Genomic DNA, 16,080 nt, shown 5'->3' with positions numbered 1-16,080 from the left:
AAAAACATAAATCATTGAATCCAAACATTTTGATTATTAGAAAAAAATTACAGCGTTTTGATTATTTATCATATTATTAGAAAAAATAACAGCGTAGCTTTTTTTTAGTTAGAATTGAGAGAATTGAAAGAGTTTGCGCATAATCGACTTTTAGGTTAGGTTCTCTTTATAGTCGTATTCCTCATGGCTGAGGGTCGTGGTTATTACGTGTAATGAAACACCCACAACAACTTTCTTGGCATTATTAATGGAGTGGTTTGCCATTGCCTTCTCCATTTCACACACAAGTAAATAATAATCAACCAGTGTGCAAGTTTCCTCACGATGTTTTCCTTCACCTTCAGATTGGTATACGAACTTATATGGGACGGGTAGGATTCGAACCTAGGACCTTTCGATCCACAGGCGGGAGTCTTAACCATTACACCACCACCGCTTCTAGGTTAGGTTAGTTATACGTAAATCATTATGACGGATTAAATGTTTATGCTTATTGATAGAGACTCCATGCCAGAAGGGCTTGCCAATATTGTTTCTTACGTGGCTTTTTTAATGAAATAAAACTACAACAAAAATCGTACAGTTTATTTTGATATTTGTTCTGAATTATTAAAATAACAAGAGGAATCTGACAAAATAATACATCAGCTTAACAATTGTATAATGTTTTATTTAATTTTTATATATAAATATATTAGGACAAATCACACAGATTGAGCTAGCCCCAAAGTAAGTTCGAGACTTGTGTTATGGGATACTAACTCAACGATACTATATTCTATAACATATATAGATAAAAATCCAAGACCCGGGCCAATCAGAAAAAAATCATTGTCCATTATGACCCGACCGGGGATCGAACCCGGGACCTCTCGGTTCAGAGGCGAGCACTTTACCACTGCGCCATCGAAGTTGACAATACTTAATTTTTATATTCAAAGCCGATATTTTATCCGAATAAGCGAAACCTTGTGTTTTTAATCGGAATTATTGTTTTTGACATTCACTATTGTAAATTATATTTGTTAAATAGGTAAAATCCATGAGTTTAACTTATTTTCTTTTATCGTCAAAAAATAATACCCATATTTCATTAAAATGTTTCCAATAATCATTTTAAAATAGTTCTCAGTAAGGGAATAATTACGATTTTCCTAGTGGCTTGTCAAATAATGACATAAAATATATTTTTTTAAATCTTAAAAACACGAAACACACGAAAAGAAAACAGATATTTGTTTTGTGGAAGTATTGAAAAGTAGTTTAGTTTTTTTTTTTTTAATTTCATGGCTCCATCGTTCGCCAAAACGATGATTTTGCCAACGTCAAGGTTGAGATTGACACGGAAATATAATATGTTATAATGAAAAATGAAACACGGATCAGTGTATAACCTAAAATATAAATGTTACTGTAAAAGCCCGTATACAGGTAAATCTTAGGTATTTTCAGAAAATCTTAGTATTCACCGGCATGGGTTGGTAAATGTAAGGATTTATAAATAATTGACGATTTTTTCGGGCTTTTGCCATTGGAATTTAGTATATGCTAGGTTTTGCTACTGACGTCTGGTAAATGTTGGTTTTGGGAATAAAACAATGAGTAATTCTTATAAATCATTTATTTTTCAGTCAAAACCTTACATATTTTTATGTAGGTATCATAATTATGAGAGTAATTAATTAACTAAGTAATTAGTCAAATCCTTAGCTATTTTGAATTATTTTCATTTGGTAAGTATTTTTATTTATAAATGTTTTTACATTTTAAATGTAAGGTTATACCTTCCTTTAAAATACTTCTTAAATAGTAAAAAATAACAAAAGTAAAATTATTTTTTCAACATTTACCGTGCCTTTGATGTAAATCTTATGATTTACCAAGTGAATGGTGGTAAAAGTTAGAATCACTAAATTGTTCGGACTTTTACCATTAAGAGTTGATACATTTTAGGTTTTAATGGAATATCTAAAATTTACCGTAGTTCGTGTGTAACATATAAATATATTAAACATACGGATAATGTAAATAAAAATTATAAGTAGATATTATTATATTTTATGTAATAACATTTTTTTCTTGCTTGACACAAATCAATCTTCTTCTTTTTCTCTAGAGTAGACCATAGAGGAGAAGAATTGGCGAAAGAGATTCCGCCACAGTTTAAAAACTAGTTATTATAATAACTAAGTCATTAATTAATTCATTCTGGGGTATTTTCAAATGGCTGTTGATGATGTGGAGTCCTTCTCAAAGGCCACACAAATTTATCGCGCCTCGAGTATCGCTATTGTTATTCGCGATAAACTCAAAAACCACTGCACGGATTTTCATGCGGTTTTCACCAATGGACAGAGCGATTCCTAAGGAAGGTTTAGGGATATAATTTATTATGTTTTTACGCGACCGAAGCCGGGACGGGCTGCTAGTAGGATTATAAAGTTGTTTATAACCAATAATACTCGTTCTGGGCACTGTATGGATCGTATAGGTCCTCGTCTGTCTTCTTCTGACACTTGACGTCCCGCCACGGCTCCAGATTCAGGTCCTTGTAATGTTTGCAGTCTGTTATTTCGTTCCTGGAGCTCAAATAAATTGTTTTATTTGGAGTTACAATGATTTATTTGCTAGTAGAGCAGTAGTTACTAGTTGCGCCCCGGAGCTTCGCTCCCGCAAGAATTGCGGGATAAAAAGTACCCTATGTGTTATTCCAGGTTCTATTCTACCCGTGTACCAAATTTCGTAGCAATCGGTCCAGTAGATTTTGCGTGAAAGAGTAACAAACATACATCCTCACAAACTTTCGCATTTATAACATTAGTAGGATGTGAATCGCCGGGTTATAAATTTAGTTTCTCGAAAATACTTTAATGACCATAGTTTTTTTAGTCTATGACGGAATATGATTTCCGTTCTAGGAATGAAAGAATGTTTGGTGATGTTCACTCATTGTGCAGTTACTTAGTTAGTTATTACGTATATTGGTGTCATATAAATAAGCCTGCGTGGATCGACAGGTCTCAGGTTCGTATCCTACTCGTGCCATATGAGTTTGTACACCAATCTGACTCAAATATAGTAGTTTTCATAGACCACCACTTGCTTCCGGTGAAGGGAAACATCGTGAGGAAACCTGTACACTGGTGGACAGTTTAGTTCCCTAGTGTGTATGCGACTACCTGCCACTAGATGGCGGTAAGTAGTCGTAAAAATCACGTCAGATGCCTTGAATAAAATCTGACACCACTCGATATGATGATGATAATAAATAGGATCTTACCCTGGGCCTGGTAATATAAGCGCTTGAGGTTGAATCGCCTCCACGCTGTCTCCCGATATACATAACAGTTTGGCCAATGTTATCTGCTGAATCGATCGAAGCTGATCTGAAACATTCGTATGTATGAGAGTATTCTCGACATCATCATTTGACGACCTCAGTGGCGCAGTGGTAAGGTTCTTACCACTGAACCGATAGGTCCCGGGTTCGATCCCCGGTCGGGTCATGATGGAAAATGATCTTTTTCTGATTGGCCCGGGTCTTGGATGTTTATCTTTATATGTATTTGTTATAAAATATAGTATCGTTGAGTTAGTATCCCATAACACAAGTCTCGAACTTACTTTGGGGCTAGCTCAATCTGTGTGATTTGTCCTAATATATTTATTTATCAGCCTACCCTTATCCCACTTTATGTGTGGTCGGTACAGAATGTCAGTGTGCACTTCTCCATATCTGATGTGAGTCTCATATATCTATGAACATAAAAATGTAAATGGATTTGTTATACATGTCCACACATGCTTTTTTTTTTAATTTAAGCCATACCTAATGTAGCACCGCATACTGTACTATGGCATAATGATTTTTAGCATAACGTTCTTACGCATAACAATTTGAACCATAACTGACCTGACCCAACCTAAAAGTTAATTACGCCACATTTACTCGTATGCCAAAAATCAATTATGCCTTAGACCTATTATGCCAAAGAACAATAGTTTATGCGATAAAAAGTGGCCCCGTGTTATGTTAACCGATCGGTTACCTCCTTTTTAGCGATATCCTGCCTGACGCGCTCAATCCACCTCGTCTTCGGTCTGTCCCTACATACACACCCTTTGTATATTCAGTAGGTCTGAGAATAGGTTTGTTATCTATTGTACCAACCGCCTGGCCGCTAGTAGGCAATAAAATAAATATATTAGGACAAATCACACAGATTGAGCTAGCCCCAAAGTAAGTTCGAGACTTGTGTTATTGGATACTAACTCAACGATACTATATTCTATAATATATACATACAAATCATCTATTTCAAACTGGAGCATCAGATTAATATCATAATAATGTTGCCCAACTATCGATAGTTTTGCAATAGATAGTTTCAATCGAATAAGACCATACTATCGGTAATCTTCTCGTCATTACAATTCGATTCTATCGATAGTAATACTCTTTATCAATAGTATTGCACCAAATATTGTCAATCGAAACCCAATCAATAGTTACTATCAATCGGCAACACTATTGGCGAGTACCTGCAGTGAACGCATAAGGATGCACCACGCCCTGGTACCAGTAGCGATCGGCGCGCCGCCACCGCAGCAACTGGTCGGTCATGATGCACGCGAGGATCGGTCCCACAACCGCGCCCTTCATTGGCCTCTCAGCGTAGATTGCCGCCATCAGCTCCACGTCGTCTACACTCTCGTATAGGGACTCCATGGTTTCGACTTGCTGCGAAATGAACAATCGTACTTATCAATCAATTAATTCAAGAACTTTGTTCTTGTCGGTGGAGCATTTTCCATCTTATTCTGTCCTCAGCCACCGATGTCACCTCCCTGTACGACACGAGCTCCGCCTTCTCTTTTATTTCATCTAGGAATGCGCTTCGTGGCTTTCCTCTTCTTTGAAATCTGTTGCTGGAGTCGCACGGAGATAATTAATTGGACAGATAAGAAAACAAATTAACAAGAACTAGACAAGATCAAAGAGAGAAGAACGTTATTGAATAGTACTAATATTATAAATGCGAAAGTTTGTGAGGATGTATGTGTGTGTATGTTTGTTACTCTTTCACGCAAAATCTGGACGGATTGTTAGGTACACGGGTAGAATATAATCTGGAATGACACATAGGGTATTTTCTATTCCAGAATTCCCACGGGAGCGAAGCCCCGGGGCGCAGCTAGTCTGACATATTTGAAGATATAATTTATAGATATACCTGTGAAATTATTACTTTAAATCAATGCTTTTAAAGATACTGGCGGCCCGTCCCGGCTTCGCTCAGGTAAAACCATAATAAATTATAAACCTTCCTCAGGAATCGCACTATCTATTAAAAAAACCACATTAAAATCCGTTGCGTAGTTTTAAAGATCTAAGCATACATAGGGACAGAAAGCTGGAAGCGACTTTGTTTTATATTGTGTAGTGATGACAAAATAAAAATCATACATTTTGGAACTCGTCCAAACGCTTTAATTTGTTCACAACGAAGGTTGTTTGTTCGATAGCTGCCTTAAACATTGCAATTATGGAAATGACTTCTATATAATAGTTGTTACAAAATTTATTCTTTTAACAATAGGCTAGCCTATTGTTAAATATATTTTGTGGAATTACCTAACCAGCATTTTTTAATAATACTGTATGATAAGTACGCCCTTCTTTGAGTACGTCAAAAAAACACTATATAATTTAATATAATTTCTTGAGCGACACACGTTAGCGCGTTCTAAAACTAAATATCGCCATCTAGTGACATAAATATTCAATTTTAATATTGGCGATTAAACAACACAAACTCACAACCTATCGACGCCTGCAACACCAGGAGTGTAACACGCGCGTTGCCTACTTTTTGGCATAGAATCTTTTGGCAGAGCACCCTGTAATCACACAGCCTCTCTCACCCTTCAAACCGGAACACAACAGTGCAAGCACTGCTGTTAGTGGCAGAAATAGTTATGAGTGAGGTACCCACGCAGACGACCTTTGTACCAAGGAAGTTAATATGTGGTCGTCCAAATCAAAAGGGGCCTTATGGCGTCCGGCACTTACGCCATTATTGCCGTTGTTTTCTATTGGAACAAAGGCAATAAAGACCTAAGTGCTAACCGCCATAAGGTCCCTTTTGATTTGGGTGACCACATATAAGATTGGCTACATAGGCCACATGTGAGCACACCAGCGAATTCAAAAAATTGTCGCCACGAATCGGTCGAGCATCATCATCGTCATAATAAAGTTAAATCAATCTCACCTCTCTATCAATCCACTGATGCAGATCCTTAAAGCTTTTAGCTACAGGCAATTTACATAGTTTGCGATACTCGTTGTAAGGGGGAAGCCCCTGGTCTCGCCCCTTCATTATATCTGAAGCGATCACGTCGGAAGCCTTCTGCATTCTCGTCAGCACTCGTTCGCTCATCTGTAACATCCCAACAAATGTGGTAGTTGTGAAAGCAAGTTCGTTTGTCACCTCTTCACGTCTTGTAACTAGATATTTAGTGTGATATGATTTTATGTTAATTGGTTAAATATAATCAATAATTTATAAATTTTGACGAAGTCGCGGTTAAAAAGTTAGTAATAAACGTCAAATTTGTTGAAACTAAGTCTACTGCCGACTCCCAAAGCGCAAGTGAAGAAGCGGCTCAACAAACTTCACCACAGTCTTATCTCCATGGTGTACAAATGACGGATCGCAGTGCAGTGGACTGTTAATTATTAATGCTTTTCGAAGCATAATAAATATACCGAGATTATTTCGGAGCACTTTTTATTGGCACTAAAGACAAAGATGAAGAGAGAACATTTTTAAATGTGAGCGTTAGTGTTGCTATGATAAAAAAAATACAATTTAGTGTTGGGATTTCCAACACATGGATCAATTAGCAAATGTGTATGTGCGTTTAGGTAAAAGCTTGTAAAAATGAATAACATACATCAGGATCGACGGTGCCCTGGTTGTACCCGCAGCCCTGTCTGAAACTGCCCTGGGTGAGGCCTTGGATGGTGTTGTTGAGTGGCAAAATTCCTGTGCGCAGCGTCAGGTCCACCATAGGAATCATACCGAACAGCTTGCCTTCTTTGGTGTACAAACTGGAAGGATAGATTTCATCATCATTTGCAGCTTTCCGTCACCCACTTGCTGGACATAGGCCGCCTTCCGTCTGTGCCAATTGTTGGGTCCACAATCTCAGTTGACTTGGTAAATGACACCAGTGAGACCGGTGAATATATAATATCTTTATTTTAGAAAATAATAATGTGATGAAAAAATTCTGGAATCGAGCGGGGATTGAACCCGCGCCCCTGTCTATCTGGGACAGTGCTCTTGACCACTGAGCTATCGAGACCATACCAGTTCGGCTGAATTAATTCATCTCTTTACGTCTTACGCCGACGTACAGTAATCTCATTAGAGAGTAGTATGCACTCTTCTATTCAACATCTCACTGTTACAAGCAAGAAATTATGTTTTTTGAAAATACTCAAGCATCTATTTAAAAAGCATGTGTAACATATATAGCAAATCCATTTAAATTTTACTTAACTATTAGCTAGCTACTTAGCTTATATACTATTAATAATTAGGACGTTGTTGTATCGACCCTGTAGTCACACATGTCTCTTGGACGTGATGTGCTGACACAACGTTACATGAAAATAGGGCTGACGTAGAATATTTTATTCCCTCTAACACATCACGTCCAGGATCGCAACATCAACCATATTAATCCAGGGCCATCCTTGTCCAGATGTTGCCAGCAATTTTCTTTACATCGTCGGCCCAAATTGCTAGTGGATGTCGGATGATGGAAAGATTTACAATCAAATTAAATAGCTATAGTACGTCCCACAGCTGGGCAAAAGCCTCGGACTCTCTTTCCACGAATCACTGGTGTTTCATTAAGTGCCGTAAGTGCATTCGACCATCAAGTCCTAGGCTTGCCTCTTTTCTGAACGAGGTATTTTATGAAGACTTGGTAAAACTAGCTGTGTCAATTTACCCACGTGAAATCTATCCGGATGGGGTTTGCTTGATGATTCCGAAAACATATGCAAATATGTGTCTCTTCACAAACAATGGCATATCTGTTCTGTTCGTTCGTCCTGAATGCCCAAACACATACACTCGAGCTGATGGCAGACACAAATGCCATAGAAGTGACTTATTTTCTGAATGACAAAGATCTGTTCTGGTTGTCACATGCAAAGACATTGATTTGAAGATATGACATGCATTTGAAGCGATGGTGGTGTAATGGTTAAGTAAGATCCTGTGGATCGAAAGGTCTCAGGTGCCACATGCATGAGTTTGTATACCAATCTGACTCATATATAGAAGTTTTCATAGACCACCTGCTTCCGGTGAAGGAAAACATCGTGAGGAAACCTGCACGCTGGTGGACAGTTTAGTTCACTAGTGTGTATGCGACTACCTGCCACTAGATGGCGGTAAGTAGTCGTAAAAGTCATGCCAGATGCCTTTAGACTACTTGAATAAAATCTGACACCAGTGTTCACACACACACTTCATGTGATAACAAATCTTTAACGCAGAAACGAAACGCTACGGAAAAGTTAACTCACTTTCCTCTCCCCTCCTGCAAGACGTGGAACCACCTGGTGCCGGTGACGTACTCGATGCTCACCCTCGGCTCCAGTTTCGGGTCGTAATCGTCCACGTGTAATGCGCCGGGGAATATCACCTTGTTATTCACCAGATAGTCGTATCCTGGGACAAAAAAATTAACTCTATCACTTGGCGGAATCATTTAAAATTAAATGCATGCCACATAGGTCTTGGTTTCAATTCTGTTTTCGGAATAATAATTATAAAACATCATTTTTAAAATTTTCAGCAAATCTCATCAAAAAAGATCAGAAAATTAAAAAAAAGCCTAACTTAATTTATGGACTCCCTCTCCCTCTCCTAATGACTTCAAGGGCCTATTGGTTACAAGCAATCTACGCAGTCTTTTCTTCTTCTTCATCCGCGCTATGGAAGTCGGCGGTAGACTAAGTTTTAAGTAAATTTCTGACGTCAATAATTATATTTATAAGATTTTCTACTGTTATTAATGATCATCATGACGGACTGCTACGCTGGAGGTCCCAGGTTCGATCCCCGGTCAGGGCAACGTGGAAATTGATATTTTTCAGATTGACCTGGGTCTTAAATGTTTATCTGTGTAAATGTTATATAGTATCGTTGATTTAATAACCCATAACACAAGTTTCTTTGGGGACAACTCGATCTGTGTGATTTGTCCATACTACAAAATGATAAATAAAGTAGTACAATAGAGTTGTTCAATATTCCAAAAGGGATTCAACACATTCATCCTCCTCTTTAAGGTGTAATCCTGCAAAAGAAGCAGTTCTTTATAAACCTTACCTAAGATTTCAGGCGCCCATTCGTAATAAATAATATGGGCAGAAATGCCAATAACAATCTCCCTTGTGGTGAAGTATAGCTGGTCGTCACTCCAGCAGGGGTTCATTGCTTCCAGCATTTTGGCTATTTCATTGTGCAGCCGGTAAAACTGCAGGAACATCATATTCCCACCAAATAGAATATTGGTTGTTGATGAACCTGAAACAAAAATATGCGTTTCGTGATTGGACAGCTCCAGCATCGGCCGCTGTTTATACTGAAATTGCCAACAGTAGCGAAACTTGATCACGTTTGGTTACATAACGTGCTTATTGGTAGCTCCACAGAAGACCTCTATGAGGCCTATAACAAGGCAATGCTGTGGCTATGTACTGGTCTAAAGTTATATAAATTGTTTGCTATTTCGACTCAAAAAGAAGCAGAAGAATTGGTGAAGCTATCTGTAGGAGCCCGCTAGCTTCCTAAAAGAACAGTTGATGTTATTAGTGGTGTAATTGACGAGCCAAATCCATCCTCATACATAAGACTTTAATGGCGTCAGTGCTATGCGATCGCTGTGGCTACTTCATGTCTAAATTAATAGAAGTTGTCTTACTATTTGACTCGAGAAGACCATTTGATACGAATATCGACTCCGAATTGCAAGCTCCCCCCACTTTCGGTCGTGCAAAACTCAAAAATGATATGAGATCGCCTCAAACTCAAGCCAACGAAACTTGTTTATCTCTTAAAGTTTTCATACAGTTGTTCGACAGACTTGCAGAAGTCTAAACAGCCGCCAGCAATGCAGTCAGGGTTGTCACAAAATATGAAAGACATCGTATCTGTATAGTATTGCTATAGTATTGTTTTAAATTAATGTATTATTTATTATTAATATTTACACGGCTGATTACAGTTGGCTTAAGATCTATGTAAATCTTGCAAATAAATGATTCTATACTATATTTTTTTCCAAAAGTTACAACCCTTAATTTTTGCTACCAACTCGTAATATGAATGGCATTGGAATGGAAGTGATTTTTGCTCTCAACTCCTCTCAGCCTCCACCTCAGCGTTCGGTAATATTACCTGAATCGTGACACCTGGTCTCATTGATCGGCCTGTTCATGACGCAAGGGTTGGGTTGGAACGCGAAGGCGGGCGGCCAGTCCTTGCCGCCCAGCGAGTCCGCCCGCAGCCGCCCCCCGGACATTTCCCTGAACCTCATGGCAGCAGGCGTCTCGTGCCCGTATAAGCTGGACAGCTCCAGCATCGGCGCCACTGTATTTACCTGACAAAATAGAGGGTACTGTTTGCAGAAAAGGTAGGGCATAGTGGGGGCGTTCAAACAAATGTCACTAAGGTTTGGGAGACGAACAAAGCCAATGGATTTAATTTTGATGTTTTATGAAATTTGTTTGAATACAAACTTTGGTATATGCAGAAAGCAAATGGTCAAACCTCATTAATATTGCTATGTTTATCGCCTTTCAGAGTAAAGGTTTACCCATTCCATCGTAATACATTTTTTCAATACATCGTCTACTTCCTGTGCCATGGAACGAAACTAATATAAAAGCGATAAGAATGGGCATAATCATCACCTTTCAGAGTAAATATTTACCTATTCCATCGTTATACGTTATTTTAATACATTGTGGTACATCGTCTGCTTCCTGTACCATGAAGGTCTTCGACAAAGCCAAAAAAAAAGCGATAAGAATGGCCATGTACTGGTCTAATATGGTCTTATCCTAGGTACAGCTTTCCCACATAAGTCAACGTTACACCGGCAATGTGCGCAGAATAGTGCCATCAAATATTACGTACCCTTTCAGCTGGCACAGACTTTGGCACGCAACCCAGCCTTTGGTATGTGATAGCTCTGGTCAGATTGAGACACCTGGAAGCAAGACAATTGCTAAAAGCTTTCTCTGCCAGTCAACCTTCGGGCAATTAATTAGCTGAAGACTCAGTGGCCCCATGTACTCGTAAGTGCGATTTGAGTTGAAAGTTCGGCAAAAGTCTGTTCTGTTCCTCCGCCATAAAGCATCAGAGTTCAGGCTCTGCTATCCTAATTTTTCTCCAATTTTACATGTTTCTCTCATGCAATGGATTTTCTTTTGGAAGAAGTAAGGGGAGGGTCTTTGTCCAGCATAAAAGAATGTTCGTACGAAGTCCGTAACTATATTATTTATGTAGTTATTTTGTTGGAAGATGCTGGCAAAACAGTTTAGTTTGATCGGGTTTTCTCGACTAATTCTGTGGTGCGGTTCAGTCCACGGCTCATTTGTTGTCTTGCCCCAACTGTCCCTGCTCCTGCTCCATAGAAAACCTCAATGAGGCCAATGACTTAGCGATCGCTATAGCCTTACTGGTCTAAATTAAATGTTTGACATTACGACTCGAAGTATATGTGGTTATGTGTTTTTCATGAAGGTTATCTATACTATTATAATAAAGAGGTAAGCGTTTGTTTTTTCATGTTTGAGGCGTGTAATCACCGAAACCTCAGAACCGATTTCAATATTTCTTTCACCATTAGAAAGGTTCAAAAATCAAATCAAGAGCATCACGACCAAGAGAATGGCGGACAAACAAATTTTATAATTAGAGAGCGTCCTAGGCTGTCGTAATAGGCCAAGAACCTCGCGGAGCAAGAGCTGCACCCATAGATTTATTTGAAGCGGTGGTGGTGTAATGGTTAGACTGTGGATCGAAAGGTCTCAGGTTCGTATCGTACTCGTGCCATATGAGTTCGTATACTAATCTGACACATATATAGTAGTTTACGTAGATCACCACTTGCTTCCAGTGAAGGAAAACATCGTGAGGAAACCTGGACTACCTGCCACTAGAGGGCGGTAAGTAGTCGTATCCAGGTTTGCTATAGGCTATATTCTATCTCAAAAATTGAAGTGACTCACCTGACATCGGTGTTTCTCAGATACAAGTCATCTTCATCAACCAGAATGGGGATACACTCCGGCCGCTGCGCGCCGGCAGGAGTACAGCATTCCTGAGTTATTGCTATGTAGTTTACTGAAAGGATAAAGCGTATACTATAACTACATGCGAAATATCGAACATTTTCGTTTGAAATTTGGCTTAAAGCCGTCGAAATAAATAGGAGAAAATTGATCAATATCTCAAATAATATAATATCTCAAAATTCCCACGGGAGCGAAGCCCCGGGCAACATCTAGTCCCTAATATACAAGACTTCGTCGGCTCAGCCATGTGGACAGGGTAGGAGAAGCCTGGTCTATGGTGTGGTCTCCTATGGACTTAGACAGGCCTTTGGGTTTGCAATAAAATCTGAATCTGAATCTCTTTGTCATATATGTTGTAGGCTTGCTTTATTACCGTACCATTGCAAAATTCTGTTAATTTTTGGTCTATGAGAGATAATCTTGAAGGATACAACAAGAGGGAACAATTCTATGCAAAGATTAAGGACTTACTGCTGTCGTGTATAGAGGTGACGTCTCCCGTAATCTGTAGTGCTACATTTGTGATTAGATGCGTGTATTTCTTGTTCTCCTTCCGCGCGTCTGTCAGCAGACCGATCCTGGAAAAATATGAGATTAGTTAATCGACAGAGATATATTGTAACATTCGAAGCGTGACAGTTCAGGAGTTCCTTCGTCGTGAGCCGAACTTTGAGTGAATTTCGCGTGTCCAAACATCATCGATTGAACATGTAACACGGACGAAATTTAGTTATTTTAAGTAAATTATTTCGAGAAGGTACTGGGCTTGGCGACACTAAGCATCAGCCCAGACAAGAGCCATAACTTCGGAGGGCTCAAGCTTAGCCCTTGAGGGAAGTAAGGAAGTAATACCTCAGTTTCCTTGCATTGGGCAAGTCGTTTCCAGATTTAGCGACGGCCATGCCCCCCTCAGCAGAGTGCCGCGGCGGTAGCATGCGGTGGTAGGGGGTGTACACACCCCCCCGCGCCGGGTGCTTCAGGTTGTTGCACGTGTAGTCGAGACGACGCGGCTCGTGCGGGTTGCACGGCTTCACTTCTATTGCGCATGTGCTGGAATGTTGTTATGTCTCGATGTAAAATTGTCTTTACTCTCATTTTCTTTGCATTAGTAATTTTCTCCATACTGGCTGATTTCTTCCCGATTCAGTTGTTTACAGGTCGATAACACAAAAGTTAATGACCCGAGTACGTTCAAACTTGATATATATACTCTTGATGAGGTGCTCAACTAGTAACTACCTGGACGAGTAAACCTACCCCCACCAACCCCTCCATTCCGCGAACTTATTGACCTCCCCTCGTATGTATCTTTTCAGGAATTGCAATGCTCTCTTTCTCTCTCATCTCTCTCTTCCGTTGAGCATAGGAGTCCAGAGGGCGCTTTCCTACATTTTTGATCTCATTATAAGTATCAAGATTACTTGGCTGTGGACGCATTTGTTTGAAAATTACAATGAAATTACAAAAATGAAATTTGGCAAAAATTAAAATAAATTTTATTAAATTGATTTAAAAAAAAAAACATGTCGCGTCGATATTTCTCGAATCCCACAATTTGCATTTTTAAGGCCAGTCTGATTAGGTGTTTTTTTTAAACTTGCATGTGGCCTTCACCTCATTTTGCTTCCCATCAAGTTGACAACAGGTCTACAGGACAAAAAAATCTTACTGTAACATATTAAGGGTACGCAGCTGCTCAACCCGGGCCTGCGAGATCGGTTGACCGGTGAACGTGTCATAGTACTGGGCGGACGTCGCACCTAATAGCACAGTCCACACTACCACATGCATTTTTCTTTATCCCTTAATCGGCACTCCTGAAAATATATATATATATCGCTAGCTTTCGCCCACGCCTACGCTCGCGTGTATTTCTTTGCGAAAGCGGAATAGACATGATTTTCATACAAACTTTCAAGCAATTTAATTGTAAAACCGGAACAGACAGACTTTCGCATATATAATGTTATTATCCTTACTAATGTTAAAAAATACATAATATTCGACAATATTATATTCATCAAGTACTTTTTGAGATCTAGGTGTGTCCTCAGACTTGTGGGATGCCTACCACGAAACATAAAACACGTAGTTACGTTACTAACGTCCTCATGCTGTCTCTTTCCCATTTCGTGTACGCATCGTGTTAAAAAACAATATTAAGTATTTTACTTTCGTACCCACGTACAATATAGATATACTTACTAGTTGCGCCCCGGGGCTTCGCTCCCGTGGGAATTTCAGCATATAATGTAACCAGTGTGTTATTTCAGTTTACATTCTACCCGTGTACCAAATTTCATAACAATCCGTCCAGTAGGTTTTGCGTGAAAGAACAACAAACATCACAAACTTCCGCATTTATAACATTAGTAGGTTAATTAAACAGAATATTACAATATTATGTTTTTGGCGCGATAACGTATATTCACTTGTATATTTTATACCTTTTTAGTAATCTCAGTGCCGACTAAAACTAACAACAGATACCAGATATACTGAATACAGAACTCAGTTTCAGTTTAACCCCGATTAAGAAAATTCCATTCATAATTACATATCCTTTAACCGGATACACGCTTCGTGAATCGTAGCTACAGACATTTTAAAGTACATATTAATGTATTAATTGGCATTTAAAGCGGTGATGGTCCAATGGTTATACCACGATCGGGTATATCTCTATCTATAAGCATAAAATTTAAGCCATAATGTACACAGCATACTGTACTATGGCATAATGATTTTTATGCATAACGTTCTTACGCGTAACAATTTGAACCATAACTAACCTGACCCAACCTAAAAGTTAATTACGCCGCATTTACCCGTATGCCAAAAATCAATTACGCCTTAGACCTGTTATGCCAAAGAACAATAGGACAAAATAGTTTATGCGATAAAATATTAGCCCCACGACGATCTAAGTACGAGGGCCTAGGTTCTAGACACATACCTAGTATAAAATAAAGTCGCTTCCCGCTGACTGTCCATATGTATGCTTAGATCTTTTAAACTACGCAACGGATTTTAATGCTGTTTTTCTTAATAGATAGTGCGGTGAAGGAAGACATCGTGAGGAAACCTGCACACTGGTTGACAGTTTATAAATAAATAAATATATTAGGACAAATCATACAGATTGAGCTAGCCCCAAAACTTGTGTTATGGGATACTATACTAACTCAACGATACTATATTTTATAACATATACATATATAGATAAACATCCAAGACCCGGGCCAATCAGAAAAAGATCATTTTCCATCATGACCCGACTGGGGATCGAACCCAGGACCTCTTGGCTCAGAGGCAAGCACTTTACCACTGCGCCACCGAGGTCGTCAAACAGTTTGTTGGTAACCTTTTGAGAAATGTATCTAGCTTTTGTCCACAGCTTCGCCCGCGTTTAATTTTTGCGTTCGTTTTACAATGATTTAAAACTGTATTCATAAAATCAACAGTATTGTACATTATACCATCAGCATTCATTTATGCTAATAACAAACAAAACATGAACGTAAAAACTAACGTAATAACTGCGCGTGCGATTTTTAGCTAAATATTAAGGTCAATGGGAGTGATGTCAAGCAAGTCCTAAAGTCACAGCTAAATCTTCAAGGTCCTCTTTTATACGTACCCTGGGAGTCAGGGCGTAACAGCCGCGAATGACACTTGGTGACACG

General features: G+C 39.0%; 2 protein-coding genes across 5 annotated transcripts in view; one reads left to right on the top strand and one right to left on the bottom strand.

Moving 5' to 3' along the window:
* Positions 1–16,080, top strand: part of alpha-Cat (alpha Catenin) — a 60,244-nt gene that overhangs the window by 26,257 nt on the left and 17,907 nt on the right. The window lies entirely within an intron of this gene.
* Positions 1,639–14,885, bottom strand: LOC128682314 (peroxidase-like). Of its 2 annotated transcripts, none has more exons than XM_053766957.2 (14): positions 14,842–14,885; positions 14,064–14,211; positions 13,247–13,444; positions 12,866–12,972; positions 12,329–12,443; positions 11,232–11,304; positions 10,491–10,692; positions 9,420–9,617; positions 8,612–8,756; positions 6,961–7,117; positions 6,276–6,443; positions 4,543–4,741; positions 3,281–3,386; positions 1,639–2,579 (listed from the first exon to the last, which is right to left on the bottom strand). In XM_053766957.2, the coding sequence occupies exons 2-14, from the start codon at positions 14,183–14,185 to the stop codon at positions 2,447–2,449; spliced, it is 1,923 nt and encodes a 640-aa protein (XP_053622932.1). In that variant the 5' UTR covers positions 14,186–14,211; positions 14,842–14,885; the 3' UTR covers positions 1,639–2,446. The 2 variants fall into 2 exon arrangements, with proteins under 2 accessions (XP_053622932.1, XP_053622933.1); XM_053766958.2 differs by lacking the exon at positions 14,842–14,885 and adding an exon at positions 14,600–14,708.

Source organism: Plodia interpunctella, chromosome 29 (genome assembly GCF_027563975.2).
Source record: "Plodia interpunctella isolate USDA-ARS_2022_Savannah chromosome 29, ilPloInte3.2, whole genome shotgun sequence".
NCBI classification, from domain to species: Eukaryota; Metazoa; Arthropoda; class Insecta; order Lepidoptera; family Pyralidae; genus Plodia; species Plodia interpunctella.
The sequence above is the reverse complement of the archived record's forward strand: the minus strand, read 5'-3'. Positions and strand labels throughout refer to the sequence as shown.

What these genes read in the sequence shown, in the direction of transcription:
- LOC128682314 (XM_053766957.2), bottom strand. Translation starts at nt 14,185, where the DNA reads ATGCATGTGGTAGTGTGGACTGTGCTATTAGGTGCGACGTCCGCCCAG. An exon ending in AGTCTGTGCCAGCTGAAAGG is followed by an intron (nt 10,693 to 11,231) that starts GTACGTAATATT and finishes CTATTTTGTCAG; the next exon opens with GTAAATACAGTGGCGCCGAT. An exon ending in TCCTTATGCGTTCACTGCAG is followed by an intron (nt 3,387 to 4,542) that starts GTACTCGCCAAT and finishes CGAATGTTTCAG; the next exon opens with ATCAGCTTCGATCGATTCAG.